This window comes from Pipra filicauda, unplaced genomic scaffold, assembly GCF_003945595.2.
Source record: "Pipra filicauda isolate LSUMZ 115617 unplaced genomic scaffold, ASM394559v2 scaffold40_size4127951_pilon, whole genome shotgun sequence".
In the NCBI taxonomy this organism is placed as follows: Eukaryota; Metazoa; Chordata; class Aves; order Passeriformes; family Pipridae; genus Pipra; species Pipra filicauda.
In genome coordinates, this window is record NW_024104543.1 from 467,075 (window position 1) to 487,371 (window position 20,297).

The 20,297-nt window shown below is 35.0% G+C and overlaps 1 protein-coding gene across 1 annotated transcript in view; it reads left to right on the forward strand.

Moving 5' to 3' along the window:
- ADAMTS20 (ADAM metallopeptidase with thrombospondin type 1 motif 20) overlaps positions 1-20,297 on the forward strand; it is a 97,218-nt gene that overhangs the window by 57,046 nt on the left and 19,875 nt on the right. Inside the window, exons 23-28 of the mRNA XM_027710968.2 lie at positions 1,368-1,490; positions 2,816-2,923; positions 4,067-4,231; positions 4,470-4,760; positions 5,091-5,252; positions 6,719-6,895. Of these exons, the coding sequence (XP_027566769.1) occupies positions 1,368-1,490; positions 2,816-2,923; positions 4,067-4,231; positions 4,470-4,760; positions 5,091-5,252; positions 6,719-6,895 (1,026 nt within the window). The remainder of the gene's footprint in view (positions 1-1,367; positions 1,491-2,815; positions 2,924-4,066; positions 4,232-4,469; positions 4,761-5,090; positions 5,253-6,718; positions 6,896-20,297) is intronic.

Sequence of the window (20,297 nt, forward strand, 5' to 3'; positions counted from 1 at the left end):
GCACATCAATGCGTTACATCACCAGAATAATGAAAATGTGGATAGCAAACTGTTCAGGTGAATAAGACAGGTAAAAGACCAAATGTTTATAGGGGAGTGGACATATTCAAGTGATAGCTACAATTAAGATCATAGAAGTGTATATGCTAATAATAGTAGGCAAAACGACTTAGTATTTTGTTATGTTTTGTTTTTATCTTCAGTGATAAAAGATCTGCTATCTCTTTATGTGAAAATGCTGTTGAAATATATGTTCCTGTGTGTAATGATGCTCATCTAATGTATACCAGAGTGACTTCAAAATTCTAGAACAAAGTGAATTAATTTATGAAAGAACCTTTTGTCCCCAAATGAGAATTAGTTAAAAAAAAATAAGGTACTCAATTTCATGTAGCTTTTATAGATCACTTTATTCAAACCAACAGAAGTGTTGGATTATTCAGTGTTTCTCGTATGTTAGTGAGAATTCATAACTGAAGAGCAGATGATATTTATTTTTTTTACGTATCTGTTAGTAAAATACAGAATAATTATACCTTTGGAAATTAAATACATTTTTCACTAGAATTTGGTTTATTTTTTTACTATTTTTACCTTAGAGACAACCACCCTGTTGAATGTTGAATTCCTTTTGTATAACCTTTTGATCATGAGGTGATGGCTTTCCATTCCTACAAATTAAATTAAAAGATTACATAAAAAATTAATTCAGTCCCATGATAGAATTCTTCTGGATTAAAAATAGCATGCTGGAATAGCCTGTACAAGCAATTTACCAACCCATGTCACTGGAGCAGAACTTTTCATTGCAGTTTTTCTACTGTACCATCTGGTAGCAGCCATTCACAGCCAAGTTTTTACAAGTATTTGTGCTTGAACTACAACATTTATAGGATAGGATTTATGTCAAGTTCTTTTCAGCCATCTAACGTTTTAGTTACCTTAAGTGTGCTCTTGTCGAACTATAATGGAGAGACATTAACAGCTGCAGCTAGCGATTCATTTGGAAACCACTCCTTACTCCCACTTTCCTCCACCTCCACTTTCTCTACACCAGATTTTATTTTGTTCTTATTGTGTTCTTCCCAGTTTCCTGCCCACCTCCAGCCTACTCACTGCAGGGGATAGAAGGTGCTAAAGAGAGAAAGCTTTTATCCTGCACAAGCACTGTTCAGCAATAACCAAAACACTGGTGTGTTATGGACACTGTTTAAGTACCTTATGGTCTGCCACAAAGAAAGTTAACACCATCTCAGTAGTCATTCCTATTCATTCTGGAAAGAGTTTTAAAATAGAAAATTTAATAGAAGTGAAATTTGGTTATAAATGGTGCTATTTCAAGTGTGTGAAATTATTGACTTCAACAGTGTTCTGCAACATGTGGACGTGGATACCAGATGCGTGCAGTCAAATGTGTTACTGGGACTTACCGTGTTATTTTGAGTGATGACAGGGAGTGCAATGCTGCTACTCGTCCTAGAGATAACCAAGTAAGTTAAAAAATACCTCTTTACTTCTTAGTTAAAAGCATCTAAATACAAGTGTTGTCTACTGACTCTTTGAGGGAATTTGGTGGAAATAAGTTCTAAAATGAGGAAAGAAATTGTTGGAACTGTCTGCTTTTTCTCACAAATGTCAAATTCAGCATCAGGAATAAAGCAAAAGAAGATTAATTTGGACATTGAAGGTTTTAAAATTTGGTATATGATTGAAGGGTGAGGGTATATGATTTGAAGGCATCCAAAGGCCTGTGATTATTTGGGAAAGCTCCAACCTTGTAGAATGGGCACTGCTTTCCATCGTGCTTCAGAAATAATAGTACCTAACTGGCTTGGTATTCCCTAAAATTCTACTTGTATATAGTTCGTAAAGGAACAACATGGTTACTTGAAGAAAGATTCAGTAGCTGGAATAATACTAATTAAAAACTTTGTAGAAATGGATTACAATTCAATATAGTTCCTTATCTTTTCTTACCTTGGTTTATTTATTTCATCACTTCGCTTAATTTAAATCTGTCATTTTTCAGAAGAAATGGTTTTAATACAGTCAGTGGGTTTATCTTTACCTGAAAGCAACTGATGTCTTAGGTGCTATTAATTAATATGTCAATGTGGCCACCACATTGATACATCTCATGGAAGTCCAGCTAAGCTGGAAACCATGTATCTCGTGAAGCACGTATTCTGCCTCTTGTCTCAAGGAGAAGAGGGCAAGAAAAGCATTCTATGGCTCAGAGTAAACCAGTCACAAGTTACCAGCCATCTGGTACATGGCTTCTTGAATAAGATTTCTGAATATAAAAACCAGTTAATTGGTATAAATTCATTTCCACTTACATGTGAAAACACTGAGTTTGAGTATGCTTTGTATTTTCAATTGTGGGACCTGTTTGGCTACTGACTGAAACTGGGCAAATTTGTGTTCTCAATAGGTAAAGGTATAAAGGACAGGACAGCACAGCCACTGTCTTTGCTGACTTCTGTACTGCCTGTGGCTATGAAGTAGGACACTGTAACGTCTATGTCCCTTGTCTCCAGCAAGTTGCCCAAAACTGTTCTTTCTCCAAGTGCCAATATTATTAGTTATTACTAATGCAGTTTTAACTTCAAATAAATTTTCTTTGATTCTTGATTTGAAACAAAACAAAACAATCTCTGAATAACTCCAGGGAGAAGTTAGCAGATGGTATTTTCTTATTAATTAACACTGACTTATTGTAATGGTAGGATCTATGTCTGCAGAGCCTTTTGCTTTACATTTGGCTCCTCCAAAATGTATATTTTGAAAGTTTTTTTTTTCCTCACCCCCACAGGAATGTGAATTGCCCTCTTGTCCAGAAAATACAAAATTATGGACTACATCACTTCCTCTAGTTCATGGGGGGAAAGTGACCCAATGGAGATATGGATCATGGACACCAGTATGTAATGTAGCAGTCACATCTTGCAGAGCAGTCCTCCAATCATTGACCTATCTTTCCATAAAGCTCTCATTAATATATTTTTCAGACTTAAATCTACTTGGGATAAATTAAAAAGGAATTCTAATATTTTTTTTAAGAGAAGGACCTGTTTCTTAAGGAGGAGATAGACACTCCCAGCAAACCATGTGCTTCAAATCTAATCAGGGAAACAGAGAGGAAAAAATCAGGATTCTAGGAGAGGGGATTGAGCAAAATAGTTTTCATATGATTGAGAGTGTGATAGGAAGTGTTTTTAAAAGTAATTTATTAGTCTCTGACTATGGAGAACATCTTTGATTTTAAAATATCATTTAAATCTTTAATGTGAATAGTAATTAAACAGTTTGGGTCTTTAAAGGTCTAATTTGCCATTTTTTGTAAAATCAGCATTATGATAATGGTTCCTACACAAACTTTCTTCAATGGAAGAGTTTTTTATTTTGGTAATGTGGAAAATTAGATTTACTTAATAGCAATGTGAAATTTTAAAATTATCTATAAAAATGTGTGTGTGTCTGTTAGTTATATCTTATATCTTTGCACAACTATTTTAGCTAAATAGCAGTAAAGAGTGCATGGACTGAGGCTACTCAGCAACTCTTCGCTAAATCCACCTTGAACTTCTCAGACATAAAGGCATCAGAAGGGGCTCAATGGAATATGCTAATACAAATTATAATAGCAAGTGGATTGTGAATATCAGTTTTTATTTTAATAGTTGATGTAAATAAATCACTTTGTAATAACTAAAATGTTCTGGAAGTTACTGATGTTTCTATTGTTAATAAATAAAAAAATTGCCCTTGCAACTGTGTAATTATTCCATGTTATTGTTTAAATGCTGCCTGTTTATATACGCTGAATTGCTTCATGAGAATTAAGGCCGTGCAATTCAGTTCCAAGCCAACAGGATTCTTAAGTCCCATACTATCCAGCAGTATTTCACTTTCCTTTCTGGATGCATGGTTCTATTATTGTGAAACGGAGATCTGATTTAATTCTGAAGCCAAGTTGATACTAAGCTATGTTAGTATTTTAGATGTTTGCATGATCTTGGTTTGTTCTCCTGAAGTGTGATGAGCTTGGATTGTTCTCTGACAGTGCTCTACAACCTGTGGGAAAGGTGATCGTGCTCGCTATGTGAGTTGTAGAGATGCTCATGGAGGAATAGCAGATGAATCTTTCTGTGCTCATTTACCACGACCAGCTGAAACTGCAAGCTGCTTTAGCCCATGTGGAGAGTGGCAAGCTGGAAATTGGTCCCCTGTAAGTATTAATGGTAAAATTTTTTGGTGTCTATTTAGATTATTGGCCAAAGCCTCTGTTTAGAAATTGGGAGTTCATATTTTGTGCAAGTGTGATTGAAATTGATTATATTGCAAATAATTAATTATCCCTTGAAAAAAATAAACTATATGTTTCTTCTTGTCAAAAGTAAATATAAATGTCTCTGTTATTAATTATCAATTTCCTGTTTCAAACACTGTGTTAATTTTTTGGTCAGTGCACAGTTACGTGTGATAGTGGAATAGCAACAAGACAAGTTTTCTGTGTCAACTATAATCAACAAATCAACGAGAATTACTGTGATCCTGAAGGCCGACCATCTAAGGAACAAGAATGTAACATGCCACCATGTCCACGGGTTTATCATCATATGCCGAAAATGCATGACCCTCCAAGCCATCTTCCAGAAATAGGTTACCTCCCAATACATCATCCACAAGACAATTTAAACCAGTGGAACCATCCCTCTGTGGGAGGATATCAGTGGAGAACTGGACCCTGGGGAGCAGTAAGCAATTTTTTTAGAATATATTAATCTGTTCTCTCATGTGTGTTAACATTTCCAGAAATGTTATTGCAGTACAGATCTGGTTGAAAGAGAAGCACATTAATTTTAAAAATTATTATTATTGTAGTTGTTATTGTTATTCAGAATATATTAAATTCTAAATGTAAGTTTTCAGTGATTTCAAATTTAAAATACTTCTACATAGTAGTCATTTTTATTTGCAAATTTCAATTTTGAAAGTTAACGTTTAAAACCAAGTTGTTTTAACCAATATATTTTACATTTTTCTGATCATGGAATGGCGATACATATGTTTACATGTTTTGGTAGTGCTCTAGTACTTGTGCAGGTGGATTTCACCGTCGAGTTGTAGTATGTCAAGATAAGGAAGGAAGAAGTGCTAGTTATTGTGATGAGGCAACAAAACCTCCAGAGTCGAGACACTGTGATTCTGGACCCTGCCCGCGGTGGAACTTTGGGAACTGGGGAGAAGTAAGAGCATTTCGTTTCCAAAGGGAAACATTGTTTACCACATAAGCTTAGAAATAGCAACATAATTATTTGACTGTGCGTGGAACTGAACAGCTTTTTTTTACTTATTTCAAAAGAATGAGTTTCAACCTGTTTATCTAAACTTTGTAATACATGTATAGTGTAATATAAACTTTGTAAATATAAATCCAGGAATGTAGTGGAAATATGAGTGGTGTAAACAAAAGAAGAAAGTATTGTGTGAGGCTAAGAATAGTGTTGCAGTAGCATCTTGAATCTTGAGACATACAAAATTATATTCTATTAAAAAAGATGAATTGTATGCAGAAAAACCTCAGTGCAATAGCTAGACTAAGAAAAAAATGAGCACAAGAAGCTGTAGAGAAACTTTATTACATCTAATTTCATAGGTACTGACTTGAGTAACTGCAAGTAGTAGTAGCTACTGGCTTGTAGTCACAAATTAGAAGTATGAAGATAGGATCAGGCATCTAAAAGGTGTGCCTGAGTTAGAATGTTTTGATTAAGCATTTTATGTTGTTGGACAGTTTCTCCATGCCATGTGAAGTCATATCTCAACCATACATTCTTGCTCAAACACTACAGAAAGAGCTAAAACTGATTAGTTTTGCATTTATTCTAATCTAACCTCATATGATTGCTGCCCACTTTTCTTATTCATGATAAATCAATGTGTTGAGTTGAAAAAAGAAGAAAAATTGGTTGAGTAACTTTTTTATTTTACTTTTTTTACCCTCGTTTTGTTCAGATTTAGTCATTCAGTTTTCAAGGTCAGTCTGAGTGTCATTTTCTTTCTGTCTGTAGCCATACACTTGATATACAGTTACTGCAGATGCTGTAGTTTTTGTCTAATTTAGAATCCTTTGGAATACAGTAACATGCTATAAACTATTATAGGTTGTTTTTATTAGCTCATTAGGAATGAGAATTAGTATTTTTGTCTGGTATTGCAGAATTACAGGCAAACTGAAACCCAGAAAACCCCTATAAGTATTTTACACTTAGTCACTATAAATCAAACTATGTAAAAGTATGCCCAGTGTCTGAGTCTTTTCTAAGTTTTCTGCCCAGTGTCTGGCAGTGAAAACTAGTTTTAAGACAAATTTCCATATTCTCCTCTTAGTAAAGAAAGAGATACATGCACATTTATTCTCACAAATGTTTACTTCTCCCTGACAGAGTAGAGTCTTGCTAACTGAGACTTTCTGCAGAAAATCACTTGATAAACCATAAAAGTGTAGTTTGGTAAATGTTTTGGTGAGAGAATTTTTTTTCGTTGCATAAGATTAGACTTTTAAGTCCTTATTCATCAAGAGGATGTCAGGGGAATATGGAAATAAGCATAGTAAATAATAACATGTACTGATGATTGCTGTATCTTTTGGTTTAATGGTATGTGATGACTTTCTTAAGAAAATTATTGCATATAAAATTCTGTATTTCAGTGTACTCAGACTTGTGGAGATGGAATAAAAACAAGACTGGTGATTTGTCAGCTTCCTACTGGCCAAATGTTGGGTGATCAAAACTGTGAAATTCTAGACAAGCCACCTAATATGGCACAATGTAATGTGCATTCTTGCCCTGGTGATGTTTCATGGCATCGGGGACCGTGGAAATCGGTACGATAGCATTCACTAATATTTTTTGCTTTCTACTTCTTTGTGTCACTCTATTTCCCCTTGTCTTTTAAATGTTCTATTATTATTTGGTTTGATAACAGTGAAATAATAATGCATGTGGAATATAGGCTATGTATTTTTATTAAGAAATTGTTCCTGCAGTCATTGAATTAAATGAGAAGCAGTCATTTCCTTCAGTGGGAACAGTATCATGCTCTGTAAAAGATTATAGGGAATATTTTGAAAATTACTGGAAATCATCATAGTTATTCTATTTTGAAAGGTTATGATTTGATCTAAGGGTTATGATTTAAATTTAAAAGGATATGCTGTAATTTATGCTCTAGTATTATCTACATGTTTATATTTGTAAAAAAATCCCAAACTTTTTAGTGTATAACTCTTTTCTTACAGTATATTTAAGTATAAAATAACATACACACATGTATATTACACTCTGTCATCAAACATTTTACTCCATATTACCTGTACATTTGTGTATAAAAGTTTATATTAGTAGTTTTGAAATAGGGACTAATTAAAGCTATCTATGTATAATTATATATGTAACTGTAATATGTTATTGTCTACATGTCACTGTCTATTAATGTATAAAAATGCCTACTGTAATCACCATTAATCTTTAAAATTGCCACTAGCATATTATTAACATACTGAAGTAATCATAGCAAGCTCTGCAATATAGAATACATTATATTTCCCAAGCTGTGAATTTGATAACAATATTGATTACTGTGCTAAATTCTAAGGAGAATAATGGCAATCAAAGGAGGTTGGATCCAATTCTGGTTCCATCAAAATGAGCAAAAAACCTGTCATTAACATCCCTGGGAGATGGGCTGGGATAACAGTTGTGTGGTTTTTCTATTAAGATAAATATGTAATTTAGTTCTATGAATTGATATGGGAACACTTTAAAAGTATTGTCCAACTTCAAATATAATAATTTACTAGTGTTTATATAATCTATTCTAATTTATTGCAAATAGACTGTAAAATGAAACTTTGAATTAATGGTTTACTAGTTATCTCTTTCTTCCACTATGCAAAACAGAGTTTTGGTTTGTGTTTAGCAGGCACTAGATTATCTTATTTAGCCATTAGCCAAATAATTAATGGTGATTTGCTAATGCTTAATAAATGTGTGTACTTCAAGTGCTGAGAAGATAAGCAGACTTCAGCACAGAGTTGCCTTTGAACTCAATGTTTGTTTTCCTTTTAGAGCAAGAATTATTCACAGCCTGTTCATTCCTTCAGTGATGCAGTTTTTCCTGCATTAATGTTACCTGTAAGCTCTTATATTGGAAACGTTACATATGACTTAGTTTTATAAAGATTTTCATGTTGGTTTATATCTCAATTGATATGAAAAGCCATTTTAATCCTTCAAAAACTAAGTTTAGAGTTGATTCTATTTATCAGAGAGAGTTTGTGGCTCTGTGGTTAATCTGTAAAAGATTTAATTTCATTACGCTATCACATGGTGTTGTGCAGAAACGAATGTAGCAGATTCAGGAAATAAAAGCAGGCTCACATATTGAATATGCTGTCACATTTTAGATAGTCTGAATGCTGCCAACACACAATCTTTAGTTATTTTTTGTTGCTGTTTAAACAGAGCAAAATATATTCATTGAGAATGACTATTATAAAGGAGCAATAAAAGCTTTAGTTGCAGGAACACTGTTGTAGCCTAGCACAAACAGCTTTTTTTAGCCATGATTGACTAGTGATATGTTAGTTTGACCCTGACTGTCTTATGCATTTTTGACATAATAGATACTCTAATATAGGAAACCGTTAATGGCTGGAGACTGAAGTCCTCAAACCTGCCATATCTATGCTTACTCCCTTCTCTATAAAGACAGCAAGAACCAATAAAACACTGCTTATTTTTTTCATAAAGGTATCGAGTAATATTTATGTGTCAGGACAGCAATGCAGTGCACTTTTGTGTCTACTAGTGAGATTCCAATGTTAAAACTTAAGCAGAAACTGAGATGCAAGAATTCCCACTTGTAGCTTAATTTTGTGTGATAGATTCTGCCACCTTTTCCTTCTGACATGCATGGCAAAGATAATACATGGAGAAGGTGAGTAGAAAGAAGGGAATTTCTGACTAATTGCTTTACCTGGAACAACTCCTTGACATGCTTGAATATGGGCTCTTCTCTGGCCCAGCCAGTTCAGAAATGTGTATCAAAATTGCTTAAAACTTTTCCTTATTCTGATGTAGCTTTGTCTCAACCATGTCTGAACTAAAAGCTTCACTCATGGATTATTCCAACTTTTTCATAGCAAGATAATTTCCTGTTGTATTTTAGATACCAGCAGAAATAGATTCAGAAAAGGTCAAATTAGCTAAGACTAATTCAGAACCCTGAGTCAAGAACCTGATCCACCATGCCGAAGGATTGTTTTGGTTTAGCAGTTGTCAAAGTCTTTTGTGCTTTCTTCGATTTTGGGGCATTCTAGCTTCTTTCTAGCCAAGAATTCTAGCAAGAAACAACTGAATATGACACTTAGTGCCAAGGTCTAGTTGACAAGGTGGTGATTGATCAGAGGTTGGACTAGATGATCTTGGAAGTCTTCCAACCTTAGTGATTCTATGAATCTAACTTCTTCCAATAGCTATTGTTATATATTTGAGAATAGGAGACTTTTAACCAAGTATATTTCTTTCAGTTATTGATTAATTTTACACAGTGTAATTAAAATAAAACGTATCTTGTAAATGCACAATAGGGCAGTTGCAAGGAAGGCTCTGTTTATGATTTGAAGCCAGAATTTCGGCTGATGCTTTCTGCAGTTTAGCTGTTACACTTTGTAATGTCTGTCTGTGGCTGCTGGAGCTGATCATCACAAGCTTAAAGGCTCTGTGCTCCTCTCTTACTGGTTTCTGCATTTGTCCAAATGGATGTGAGTCAAGTAAATCTCAAATTCTGAAGGCTCATACCAGTCCAGGAAGCTTTATCAGAAATATCATGCATATGCAGAAACTTTGATTTTTTGGTAATCTGTGAATCTTTAATTCAGTCCAGTATTTTCATATAATGATATTGAAATCAGAAAGACTCTCTGAAGTTTTACAGGGAGGATGGTTAGGAAACACATCCTTATGCCTGTAAGTTAAATTCATTTGATCTGATGGTCATTGAGAGACTCTGACAATGATCTTTTTAGAATGTGGCTTATGTCTTCTGCCCCCTTAGTTTTGTTCAAGTTTCTAAGTGAATTTTCTTTAGTAAGAACTGAATCATGTTCATTCATTTTCCTCTTTTGTTTTCTTGATTGCCTTTTTACCAAAATTCAGAGGAAATGGAGTGGATTTGCACCCAGTCCATTCATCTTGAAGGACTTTGCCTTTTTTTTTAAAGAATATTGGTGTCAATTTTTAATGTAATTGAGCTTGATAAATATTATACAAGCATTCCTAAATTCAAGTGTTTCAAAATTTGAAACATTTGATTTCAATTTCATTACCAAATTGTTATGTGCTTAAGTACACCAGCTCTTTTTTGATATATAGAAATGACAATACAGATGTATATATTTTGATATACAAATATAGGTAATGTATTTATGAGTTAAATAATACTTGAGGTAAATATAGCTGCTTATTTTAATGTAGTTGCACCACCACTACTCTAATTTCGTTGGTGAAGGGATTGAGGCAATGTTCCCAAACTTCATGAAAGAATGAAGAAAGTGCAAGCTAAAAAGTATGGAAAACACATGTCACATTATCTAATGTCAAGAAAAATTGCATAGCATTCTGACAGCTGGCTAAGAATACTTTGTTCTAGTATAGATTTTTATTGTATCCCTTCTTTCCAGAGTGCATTGTTGGGTTTCTGTGTTTAGTCCATGCAGTAAGACTTCTGGTTTACTGTATTAATTTTCATCAGAGTAGTTCTGGTTTTCTGAACTTAATGACAACCAGTTGTGTTTTACTTAAAGCATGAAAAGAGAGAGTATTAGAGAGTATTACAAATTTGCAAAGACACCATAAGGTTTTTAAACTCAACCATAATTAGTAGATTTAACAATTTTGTGCTAGAAGAGTTGTAGAATAATCTATCTTGAGTTCAAGAATGATGCTTTGTTACTTTCAATACTAAGCTTTTTTTCCTTTGAGTAGTATTTCCTGTATCCACATGCTTTAGTATTCTTAGCCAAACAATTGTCTGTAACCTGACAAAAAGTTATGTGGGAATACAATCAAATCAAATGTTGGTTGGATCAATGGTTATGTTTAGGCACAACAAATCTGCAGATACATAGTGCACATATAGTTATAGTCTTGAAAAGCTTTCAAGTATAGCATGCTAGAGAATAAAATATTATTTTTAGTAGTACTTGGCTGGGAAATAATTTGATATAATTTGTAGCAAGCTAGGAGATTTCTTGTGCCAAAACCCTTGCCTGGTACCTGGGCAAAATGTGTAATGTGAACATACGTTTTGTTTTACTCTTCCCTCTGCTGTTCAGCAAGTGATAACTCTTCTACACATCTCGTATGCATTTCCTAGTGGAGGTTTTTTATGGTGTCTTCACATCAAGGATTGTATTTGACTACTAAGTGAAACATCACCTTTTTATCTTAGTTTTCTTTAGGGTTTTGGTATTTATCTCTTGGTTAAATGGTCATATCTTCCTTACTAGTCTCTTTTTTTTCTATGCCACCTAGTTTGTTACCTGCACAATAGAAAACAGTGTAACTTTCTAAAAATTCCTGATATATATCTACTTTTATTATGCTGTGTACCTTCAATTTTTATATATTTTTCTAAAAATCTTAGGGAATGTGGACAGGTATTACACTGGGGGAATAGAAAAAGCTATTCATATATGGGAAGACAATACCCTCAGGCTTCACATAGTGAGGAAAGTTTGTTCACATTTTTGGATGACAAGAATTTTAATATATTTAGGAACTTGACTTTATTTTTGGCCCCCTGTGGTTTTTCAGTGCTTACAAAAACCCTTGAAGGTCCAGGTAGCGAAACAGCAAGGTTTCTACTTAGGCAGTTGGTAGTAGCAGTTCATGTTACCTTGAAAGCTTTGTATTTCCTTTGGACATTAATTCTTATATGAGTGTGGATAGCTACCTAAATTTTATCATAAACATTTTAACCTGAATTATTTTAACTTGAAATTTATGTTTGCTTTTCATCCTTTCTCATTCCTTTAGAAAGAATACATAACTCTTTACAAAAGATAGTTATATTTTGTTTGTCTGAAATGTTCATAAAATATAGATTTAAATTCTTTTAAATCTTTTTCTCACTCTTAGGATTTGTATGTAATTCATAATTATTACCTGTGATTCAGAGAAAATAGGCATAAAAAGAGTGGATCATTTTCAAAGTTATCTTTAAGTGTTACTGCTATTACTTCAGACACATAATGTAATATTGTTTAAAGTGGCTGCTTTTCTAGTTCTTCAATTTTCTACTTACTTGCTCCAGAATAATTTCGATGTAATTCTGTCTTTGCAGTAGTGGAAGAAATCTATTATTACTTTTAATTAATATGAATCTATTTTTTTTAAATAGTCCCAGTATCCTTCCAGTGTTGTTACTGCCAGGCATCCCATTGACTTCTGCAGGAGCAGAAACAGCCCAAATTTGCATAAGTAAAATATTTATTTGTTTTTATTGTAATGCAAAAAATCTTTCTATGTATGATAAGTGCCTTCATTCACTTTTTCTAATGTGTAAAAAGTATTTATATCTTTAAAAATAATCTTTTATATTAAAAGGGAATTCAGAATCAGTGAACTTGGTTTTCAAAACCAGCTTCAGTCTTTACCTCTACTTCTGCTGCTGCCTAATGTCAAACTTCAAAATACCTCACTGCCAATACAGCACATTAAATTAATATCCCACGGCCTGAAATCTTAATGTTAGCATCTGCTATTCATTTTTTAAAACTTTGGAAATTGATAGTGGGAGGCCTTTTCAGAGATAACTGATGACATATGTCACTGCCCAAATAATGTCATAAAACAGACTTGGGATAGTGCATTTAATTTAGGGTCATTCTGATAAAAATGAAAGAAAATACTTGTTTCCAAAATTCAAAAACAAATATTTGTGTAATGTTAATCAAGTTTAAAGGAAATTTCTCCTTTTTGGTGCTATGTTGCCTGTATAGCTTGAAATAATAAATAATTTATAATGTATGTGTGATAATTTAATGACTGTGACTTGTGTCTGTGAAATACGGTTGCATTTTAACCCTTCTTTTTCATGCATGTTGTGTGGCTTTGTGTTTATATTTATTGTGCCCTTTATTAAGGAATGTTAATGTTTAAAGTCTTTAAAAAATAAATAAAAGGGTGGGACAGGAACTAACCACTTTGCTGAAAGTGAGGGTTTTTTTAATCTAGAGTAACCTTTGTGTTGAAATTAACTAGATATGATATTTTAGTGACATTATTTTCATGGGGAGAGCTCTTAAACAGAAAAAAAATACTGTTACTGAAATAGGTAGTTGGCACATGATCTTTGATGACAAAGCTTAAAGATCCTAGCTGTTTCTTTTTTTGCTGGAGCTTCGGTTTTGCTGGAGCTTCAATTTTACAGCCCAGTCCTGCTCCCACTTAGTCAGTGACAAAAGACATAGAAAACTGAGGATCATAACATGATGCTCAGTTCTTAATCTCAAAGACGTAACATGGGTTTTTACATTCTCCAAACACTTCTGCAGGAAGAGGTTTGCAGAACTTTCAGACCATGCTTTTAGAAAGAGGACAAGTAGAGGGTAACATAGTCAAAACAAAAATAATAATAATAATTAAAAACCCCACAAAACCCCAACAACCAGAATATTGTGGAAGGGGAAAAGAAGCAGGTGGTCCTTAATACTGTGCCTAAATACATACAACCATTTAATGAGAATGAAAGGAATATGAAGTTACTGATGTATTTATTAGAACTTTCAGAAAAGCTGAAGTGTTCTAGGTGGTCAGATCAGTGTGAAAATCATTGTGAGATGTGGCAGTTTCAAAAACCACAGTCAGAGCTGTTGGTTCAAATGTTGGTTGGTTCAAATGTTGAATGTTGGTTCAAAGTGTTTTTGAGACCCACATTTAGAAGTTGTCAAACATATGAAAGTATAAGCATTTCCAAGCATTTATGAGGGTCAGTACACAAATATTTTTATTACCTGGCATGGGTTGGAAAATGAACAATATGTTCCCTAGTTCTGTGTTGCAGGAGTTCCTAGTCCTTTCTTTGAAAACCAGTAAGTCTGGGAGACTGGTGACTCCACTAAAACAGCCTGATATTCATATCAGTATATGTTCTAGCATGTATCTACCTGGCCCTTTCACTTCAGTGAGAGCAGGATTGGGCACTTAGATTTCCCACTGAATCAATCATTTGGAAGCTTTCATGCGTGCTCATATTTTGCACATGAAACGTCATGTTGGAAACCTTGATTGTTAGTAAATTGAAAATATACAGAAGAGTGGCTTAGGTTAAAAGCAAATTGGATTTCAACACATGAAGGTAGGTAAAATGTTTCATTTCTCATCTAAAATATATTTTCATGCCAAATTAATATTTAATATAAATTTGAGGGGACGGCATAATTCTTTGTGATATTTAGTTCAGTGACATAGAAAGAGTTATATTTTTTATACATCTAAAAAAGTTTGAAAAAATTCTGACAATGCTATATTGTTCTAGTATATATTGCTTTGACTTTCCAGTTTTTTAAAGTTCAAATACAAAATCTTAGATTTTAATAAAATGAAAAAAGTGAAGTGATATGAAGTGATACTTTTTATAGAGCAGAAAAACACAGAAGAGATCATGTATTTGTCAGTCTTTTAATTTCTGAGCTACTGTTTTGCTGTTGCTAACATGAATAAAAATGATAAATCAGGGATTTCACTTGCTGGCATCCAGGATTTCTTCTGCTCATATTTAGGTTTTTGCAAACTCAGATGAAACTAATTTGTCTACTGTTGTAAAACTGCATTATGTCTAGTTACTTTTGTAATTGGTTAATTGAAAAGACCCTATCTCTAAAGATAATAAAACGAAATTTTAAATTGTGAAAATATTATAAACTAATGCTTTTTTACTGTCCGACCCCTTTGTGCAAATGTAACTTCCATAGCAGAGATCCTCCATCATGTTAAAAATGTGGTCCAACTTGCATTATGAAGACCTATGAACAAAATGTTCCTCTCAAGGGGCCAAAATTACTTTCCAGTGAGTGCGGATTGTGTCATTCCTGTGCATTTGTTCAGTTTTCCCCAGCTTCACAGGAGGCAGGAGTCTAACCTCCCCGTGATAGTCTGTTAAACTGTGTCCAGTTTTTGGAAGCAACAAATGGATTCACTTTGGGTTTTTGTGCGGGTTTGTGAACACAACTGCCGGATGGACACAGATACACCTGTTCTCTATTTGGAAAGTGTGTCCGGAAATTTACCCATTTATTAGAAACAGGGAGGAAAACCCCATGTTTCTTTTGCTCACAGTGGATTTCCCTAAGCTCTCCTAGCTCCATTTCTGCCACCCTTCTTTGGTGATGCTTGCACTTTACTCACTGTCTTCAGTGCTGCTGCCTTCATGTAATCACTTAAATGTATTACTAGTGTTACATGACTGTGGGTAAAGAAAGGTGAGACTTGCTGAAGTCTGGACAAGTCAGCAATTTGACGTCTGCAATGCTGTAATGGTGAAAGTGCCTGTATGAAGCTCTTACAGAACATATCGAAGGCAAAGAGCAGGACTGCTTTTCAATTTTGTAAATGAGACACAAATTTTCACTTGTAGATTAGACAAGCAGAAAGAGCTAGTGAGTGTCTAGCTCTTTTCCCAATTGCCACTGATTTTAGAAGGAAAGGTAAGGCAGAATTGTTTGTTGGGGATGTTGTTTCTTTGTTGTTTTTTTTTAATTTACTAATGTTTCTGTATTTTTAATTGTGATTTGCCTTAGCCATCTGCCTGTTGTATGTATCATTCAACTGTCAGATGATAAAGTTAGGTACATGTACCAGATGTGCTGCAGGAATGCTGGCTGAACAATGCAGTTTATCTGTTCCCTCCCTCTCAGCAATTAATAATCTGATCATACTTTTCATCATTTTAATATATACTGTCATGAATGACAGTGATAATGTTGCTTGAATAATGGCTGATGGTGGAGTTCCTACCAGAGGTACATACAGACCCTTCAGTGGCATTTAAGACATGCACAGAAAGTAGCTGAGCCTGCCAAATGGCTGCTGAAAGGAGGCAGAAATACCTACTGGTTCCCTGGTGCTCAGGTGGTAACCAGGCAGAGTGGATTCAAATTAAGAGCAAGTAAGGCAGGAAGAATAACTATACAATTAAATTTTTACTGTATTTGAGAGATGAAATGGAACATATAAAGGAAGAGTTAAATGAGATACCAAGTATGATATGTCATTATTATTGAGAACGTATTAATCATCAACTCATAATTATGGTTATTAGTTTTAAGTCCACACACAGACATATATCTCCATAATCCATTTTTCTTATGTTATTGTAATAGCTAAAAGCTTGTTTGAAGGTCTAATTGTGTTATGTGTATCATGTAGGTAAAACAAAGAGAAGGTTGCTGACAGGAAAAGCTTAGTCTCATTTATGAGATATATGTAGACAGAGTGGGAATACATGGCACAGTGAAGCCTCTGAGTATCACAGTAGGTGGGGAGCTGAGTATGGTAACAGTCTATTCTTCAAATGGTCTATTGTTGGCATCAAGAAGTATGTCGGGCTTCAGGCAGTGATGGGCAGAATAGTGGTGTTCATCCTTAGGGGGAAAGATGTGATAGGGCTTTCATATAAGGACCTCATCATCTGTTTCATTTGTGCTGAACTCAAGGTATTGGACAGTGCTTTGAGATGTCAGAGAGGCAGGCCAAAAAAAGGCTTACAAATCTAACTGGAATGAATAAAAGAAATTTTGTGGATGATCATTAAGTGAAATTTCAAGAGTTCTGGTTCTGATTTTTCCAACAGCTGCAAAGAGTATGGTTGCTCATCTGCCATCCAGGCAGATTGCTGTTTTCCCTCATTAAGGCTACTGCTAGCTGCAGTGGATAAAAAAAATCAGACCATGTGGTGTCAACTTTAAAATATTGTAAAATTTCTCTGTAGCATCATCAGTAGAGTTTGGCTTCTGCAGACGTGAAATCATTTTACCTTCAATATATGTGCTAGTGGTTCTGACTTAGTTTTAATCAGGATGCCTTTGTTTTTAAGAGGAATACATTAGCACATTCCTAGTATATGCCAGATATATCCTCTCATAGCAGTTTTTCCTTCTGGTTATCCACATCAACCCTAAAATCTGTCCTTAATCCTCTTTATCCTCCATCATTCCTACTTTTTCTATGCTTATATATATATGTACGTAGTTTCTCATTTATGTCTACTATTAAATAGATACACTTCAGCATACTTGGAAAATAGTTATTCAGGAGGTTTTTGTTACCCTTCGGATGAAAGTTGAAACAAAAATTGTCTTAAAAACAGTCTGAAAAAAACCTACTGTTTAATGAAGTGTATGGTACTCAATCCTGACAGAAGAGGTATGACTAGGGATGGTGGACAGGTTAGATGACCTCAAACAGTCACTACAGTCTCTGTTCTCAGCTGTGACATGCAGACTGGCTGTTAGGTCGTATTGCAGCGCACTCCAGAGTCTCCTACTCCCACACTGGCATTGGTTTGGAGAGTACTGGTGTTAATATCCACAGCATGCACCTGGAAGCCCTGGAAACCAGTGTGGGTGTGTGCCTGCTTCTCAGGCTGTTACACAGCCAGAATATGTAGCTAGGCTAAAAGGAGAAAAAAAGTCCCTCTTGGGCTGACTAGAGAAAATGATTACTGCCTTCTTTTGTTGCTGAGTTAAAAAATTACAATATTTGATGATAACACTTGGGGCAGAGAACACTTGTTCTCTGGCTTCCATTCCAGTGATGGAACGGCAGTAGGTAATAGCAGTTACGGCTGTCCTTCCTGAGCTGCTGTGTTGAAGAGATGTGTGGTTTGGTTTTCAGATGCACTACAGTACCTCATGGCATGCTTTGCAAAAGTTTTTGACAAGTCCAGCAGTAGGAATATGGAAATTTGCCTTGTGTTGCTGTGTTACTGACCTTGGAAGACCATCTGTCAGTGTCACAGGAGCTGAATCTGTGCTGTGGGACTGAACTTCACAAAGTGTTTTCAGGTTTCAGTGCTGGTTTCTCACCTTTCGCATTTTGATATACAAGTGGTCAAATTCAACTTAGAAATATAGTCTTTTTTGATTTAAACAGAAAAAATTATGTTACTGAGCTTAGAAATCCAGTCAAATTGTGTGGTAGGAACATCATTTAGGTAGTGATTGGATCAGAGCGTAGTCTTGAAGTATTGCAGCCCTCGTGGGAATACGATTCGTACTTACAAGAGGGAAGTGTGTTTATTATGCATTTACATCAAAGATTGCATGACATTAGCTGTGGGATTGAAAATATTATTGCAGAAACTTTTCACTCTAGATCTTATCTTCCAAATGCCATCTAGAACTCTGCAAAGTGAGAGGACCACAAAGAACTGGAATGAAGGAGAATAATACTGGGTATATGCTTTTGGGGTATATGCTTTTTGTCATAGCATATTTTAATTCTAGTGCTTTAGTTGATATACAGCATACAGTCTTGGATAGCTCTTCGTAAAAAGCCACACAGACATTTGGAGAGTATGGAGGACAGCCACTTAAATGGTAAGAGACTTGGAGGAAAGGCTGGGGTAGCTTGTGTTTCTCAAGACTGAGACTGTGGAAGAACGGACTGAATGGGGTATTCTTGCAACACAATCAGTGGTTATAAAGAGGTGAGTGTTTCTAAGTCTGCTAAGGGTAGTCTCTTTAATGGTAAGAGAGACTATCATTAAATCATAAGGTACTTTTTCTAACTGTAAGGATGGTTATACAGTGGAAAAATACAGCAAGGGAGGCTGTAGCATCCCTGTCATTGAAGACAAGACTGACAAACTGCTGTCAGGAATGATCCAGATACAGCTGATTCAAACTCTTAAGCAACGTGATGGATTGGATGAAGTCTTTAAGTCCTACTTGGCCTAGCCTTCCTCCTTTCCATCACTATAGCTGCAAAAGCACATTCAGAAAAGTGGCAAAGCAGACTTGTAGACTGCAGATGAAAGGAAGATTAATCAAATCAAAACATTTTCTGAGCATCATTAACATTAAAGTTTTGAAATCAAACTGTACTCAAATGAGAAAACAAAACCATCTTCAGTGTAACTTCCATAGTTGACATATAATTGGGATGTAACAGTTGGAGTTCAAACCGCTCCTTCTCAGGACTGATGGAATGTTTGGTCCTTTGTAAGCAGGTCTTTTCTGAATGCTTGAGCTAATAGCACAAGTGTTTATACTTGCTTTAGTAAAGAATTGCTAACTCGGAATCAAAGAATTCAGTAGGACCGAATTACAGAGTCTGTGTTGTTTCTTCATAGTAGTCAACATACTTAAAGGAAAGAAGAACTTTTTGAATGCTTTTAGCTAAAAAATGTGTATCTTGTGCTCAAGCATCACAATAAACCCTGGGGAAATGCAGCTAGCAGAGGAGGCAGGCACAAGAAGAACTACTTCTAATAAAACAAATGAAAAGTTAAAAGTAACTCTCAACTAAGCAATGCTCAACATTTTGTTTTATTAGTGTCTTGTGTAGTAGTGATCCCAGTGTACTAGAAGAATAGTTTTACAAGAGTCCAAACAGACTTTTGGCACAACTAGGGATCATCAAAATGCAATTTGTCAGACATCTCAAGCAACTACCATGTTTAATCCTGTAGGTTTTAAACTGATATTCATGTCCAGTCACAGAAGTTATGATCAAAAAAGACAGAGAGGAAGAAAATACCTTTAAACATTTGGAATATATTTTATACTTTTTCATTTCTACTGTTGTAGCTGCACCCCAGTAGGCAGTTGAACCCCTCACAGTCATTCTCTCCCTCCCCCTGATGGGATGGGGAAGAGAATTGAAAGGGTAAAAGTGAGAAAACTCATGGGTTAAGAAAAAGTAATTTTCATAGGTAAAGCAAAAGCTGCATCAACAAGCAAAGCAAAACAAGGAATTCATTCACCACTTCCCATAGACAGGCAGGTGTTCAGCCATCCCCAGGAAAGCAGAGGATCACGTGTGATATTTGCTTGGGAACACAAATGCATCACTCCACATGCCCCTTCTTCCTACTTGTTTCCCACAGTTATTAGTGCTGATGGCAACATCACTTGTTCCGAAATAAGCCTTGGGTTTGGCTGTCCCAGCTGTGTCCCCTCCAAACCACTTGTTCAGTCCCAGCCTCCTTACTGGCCTTGA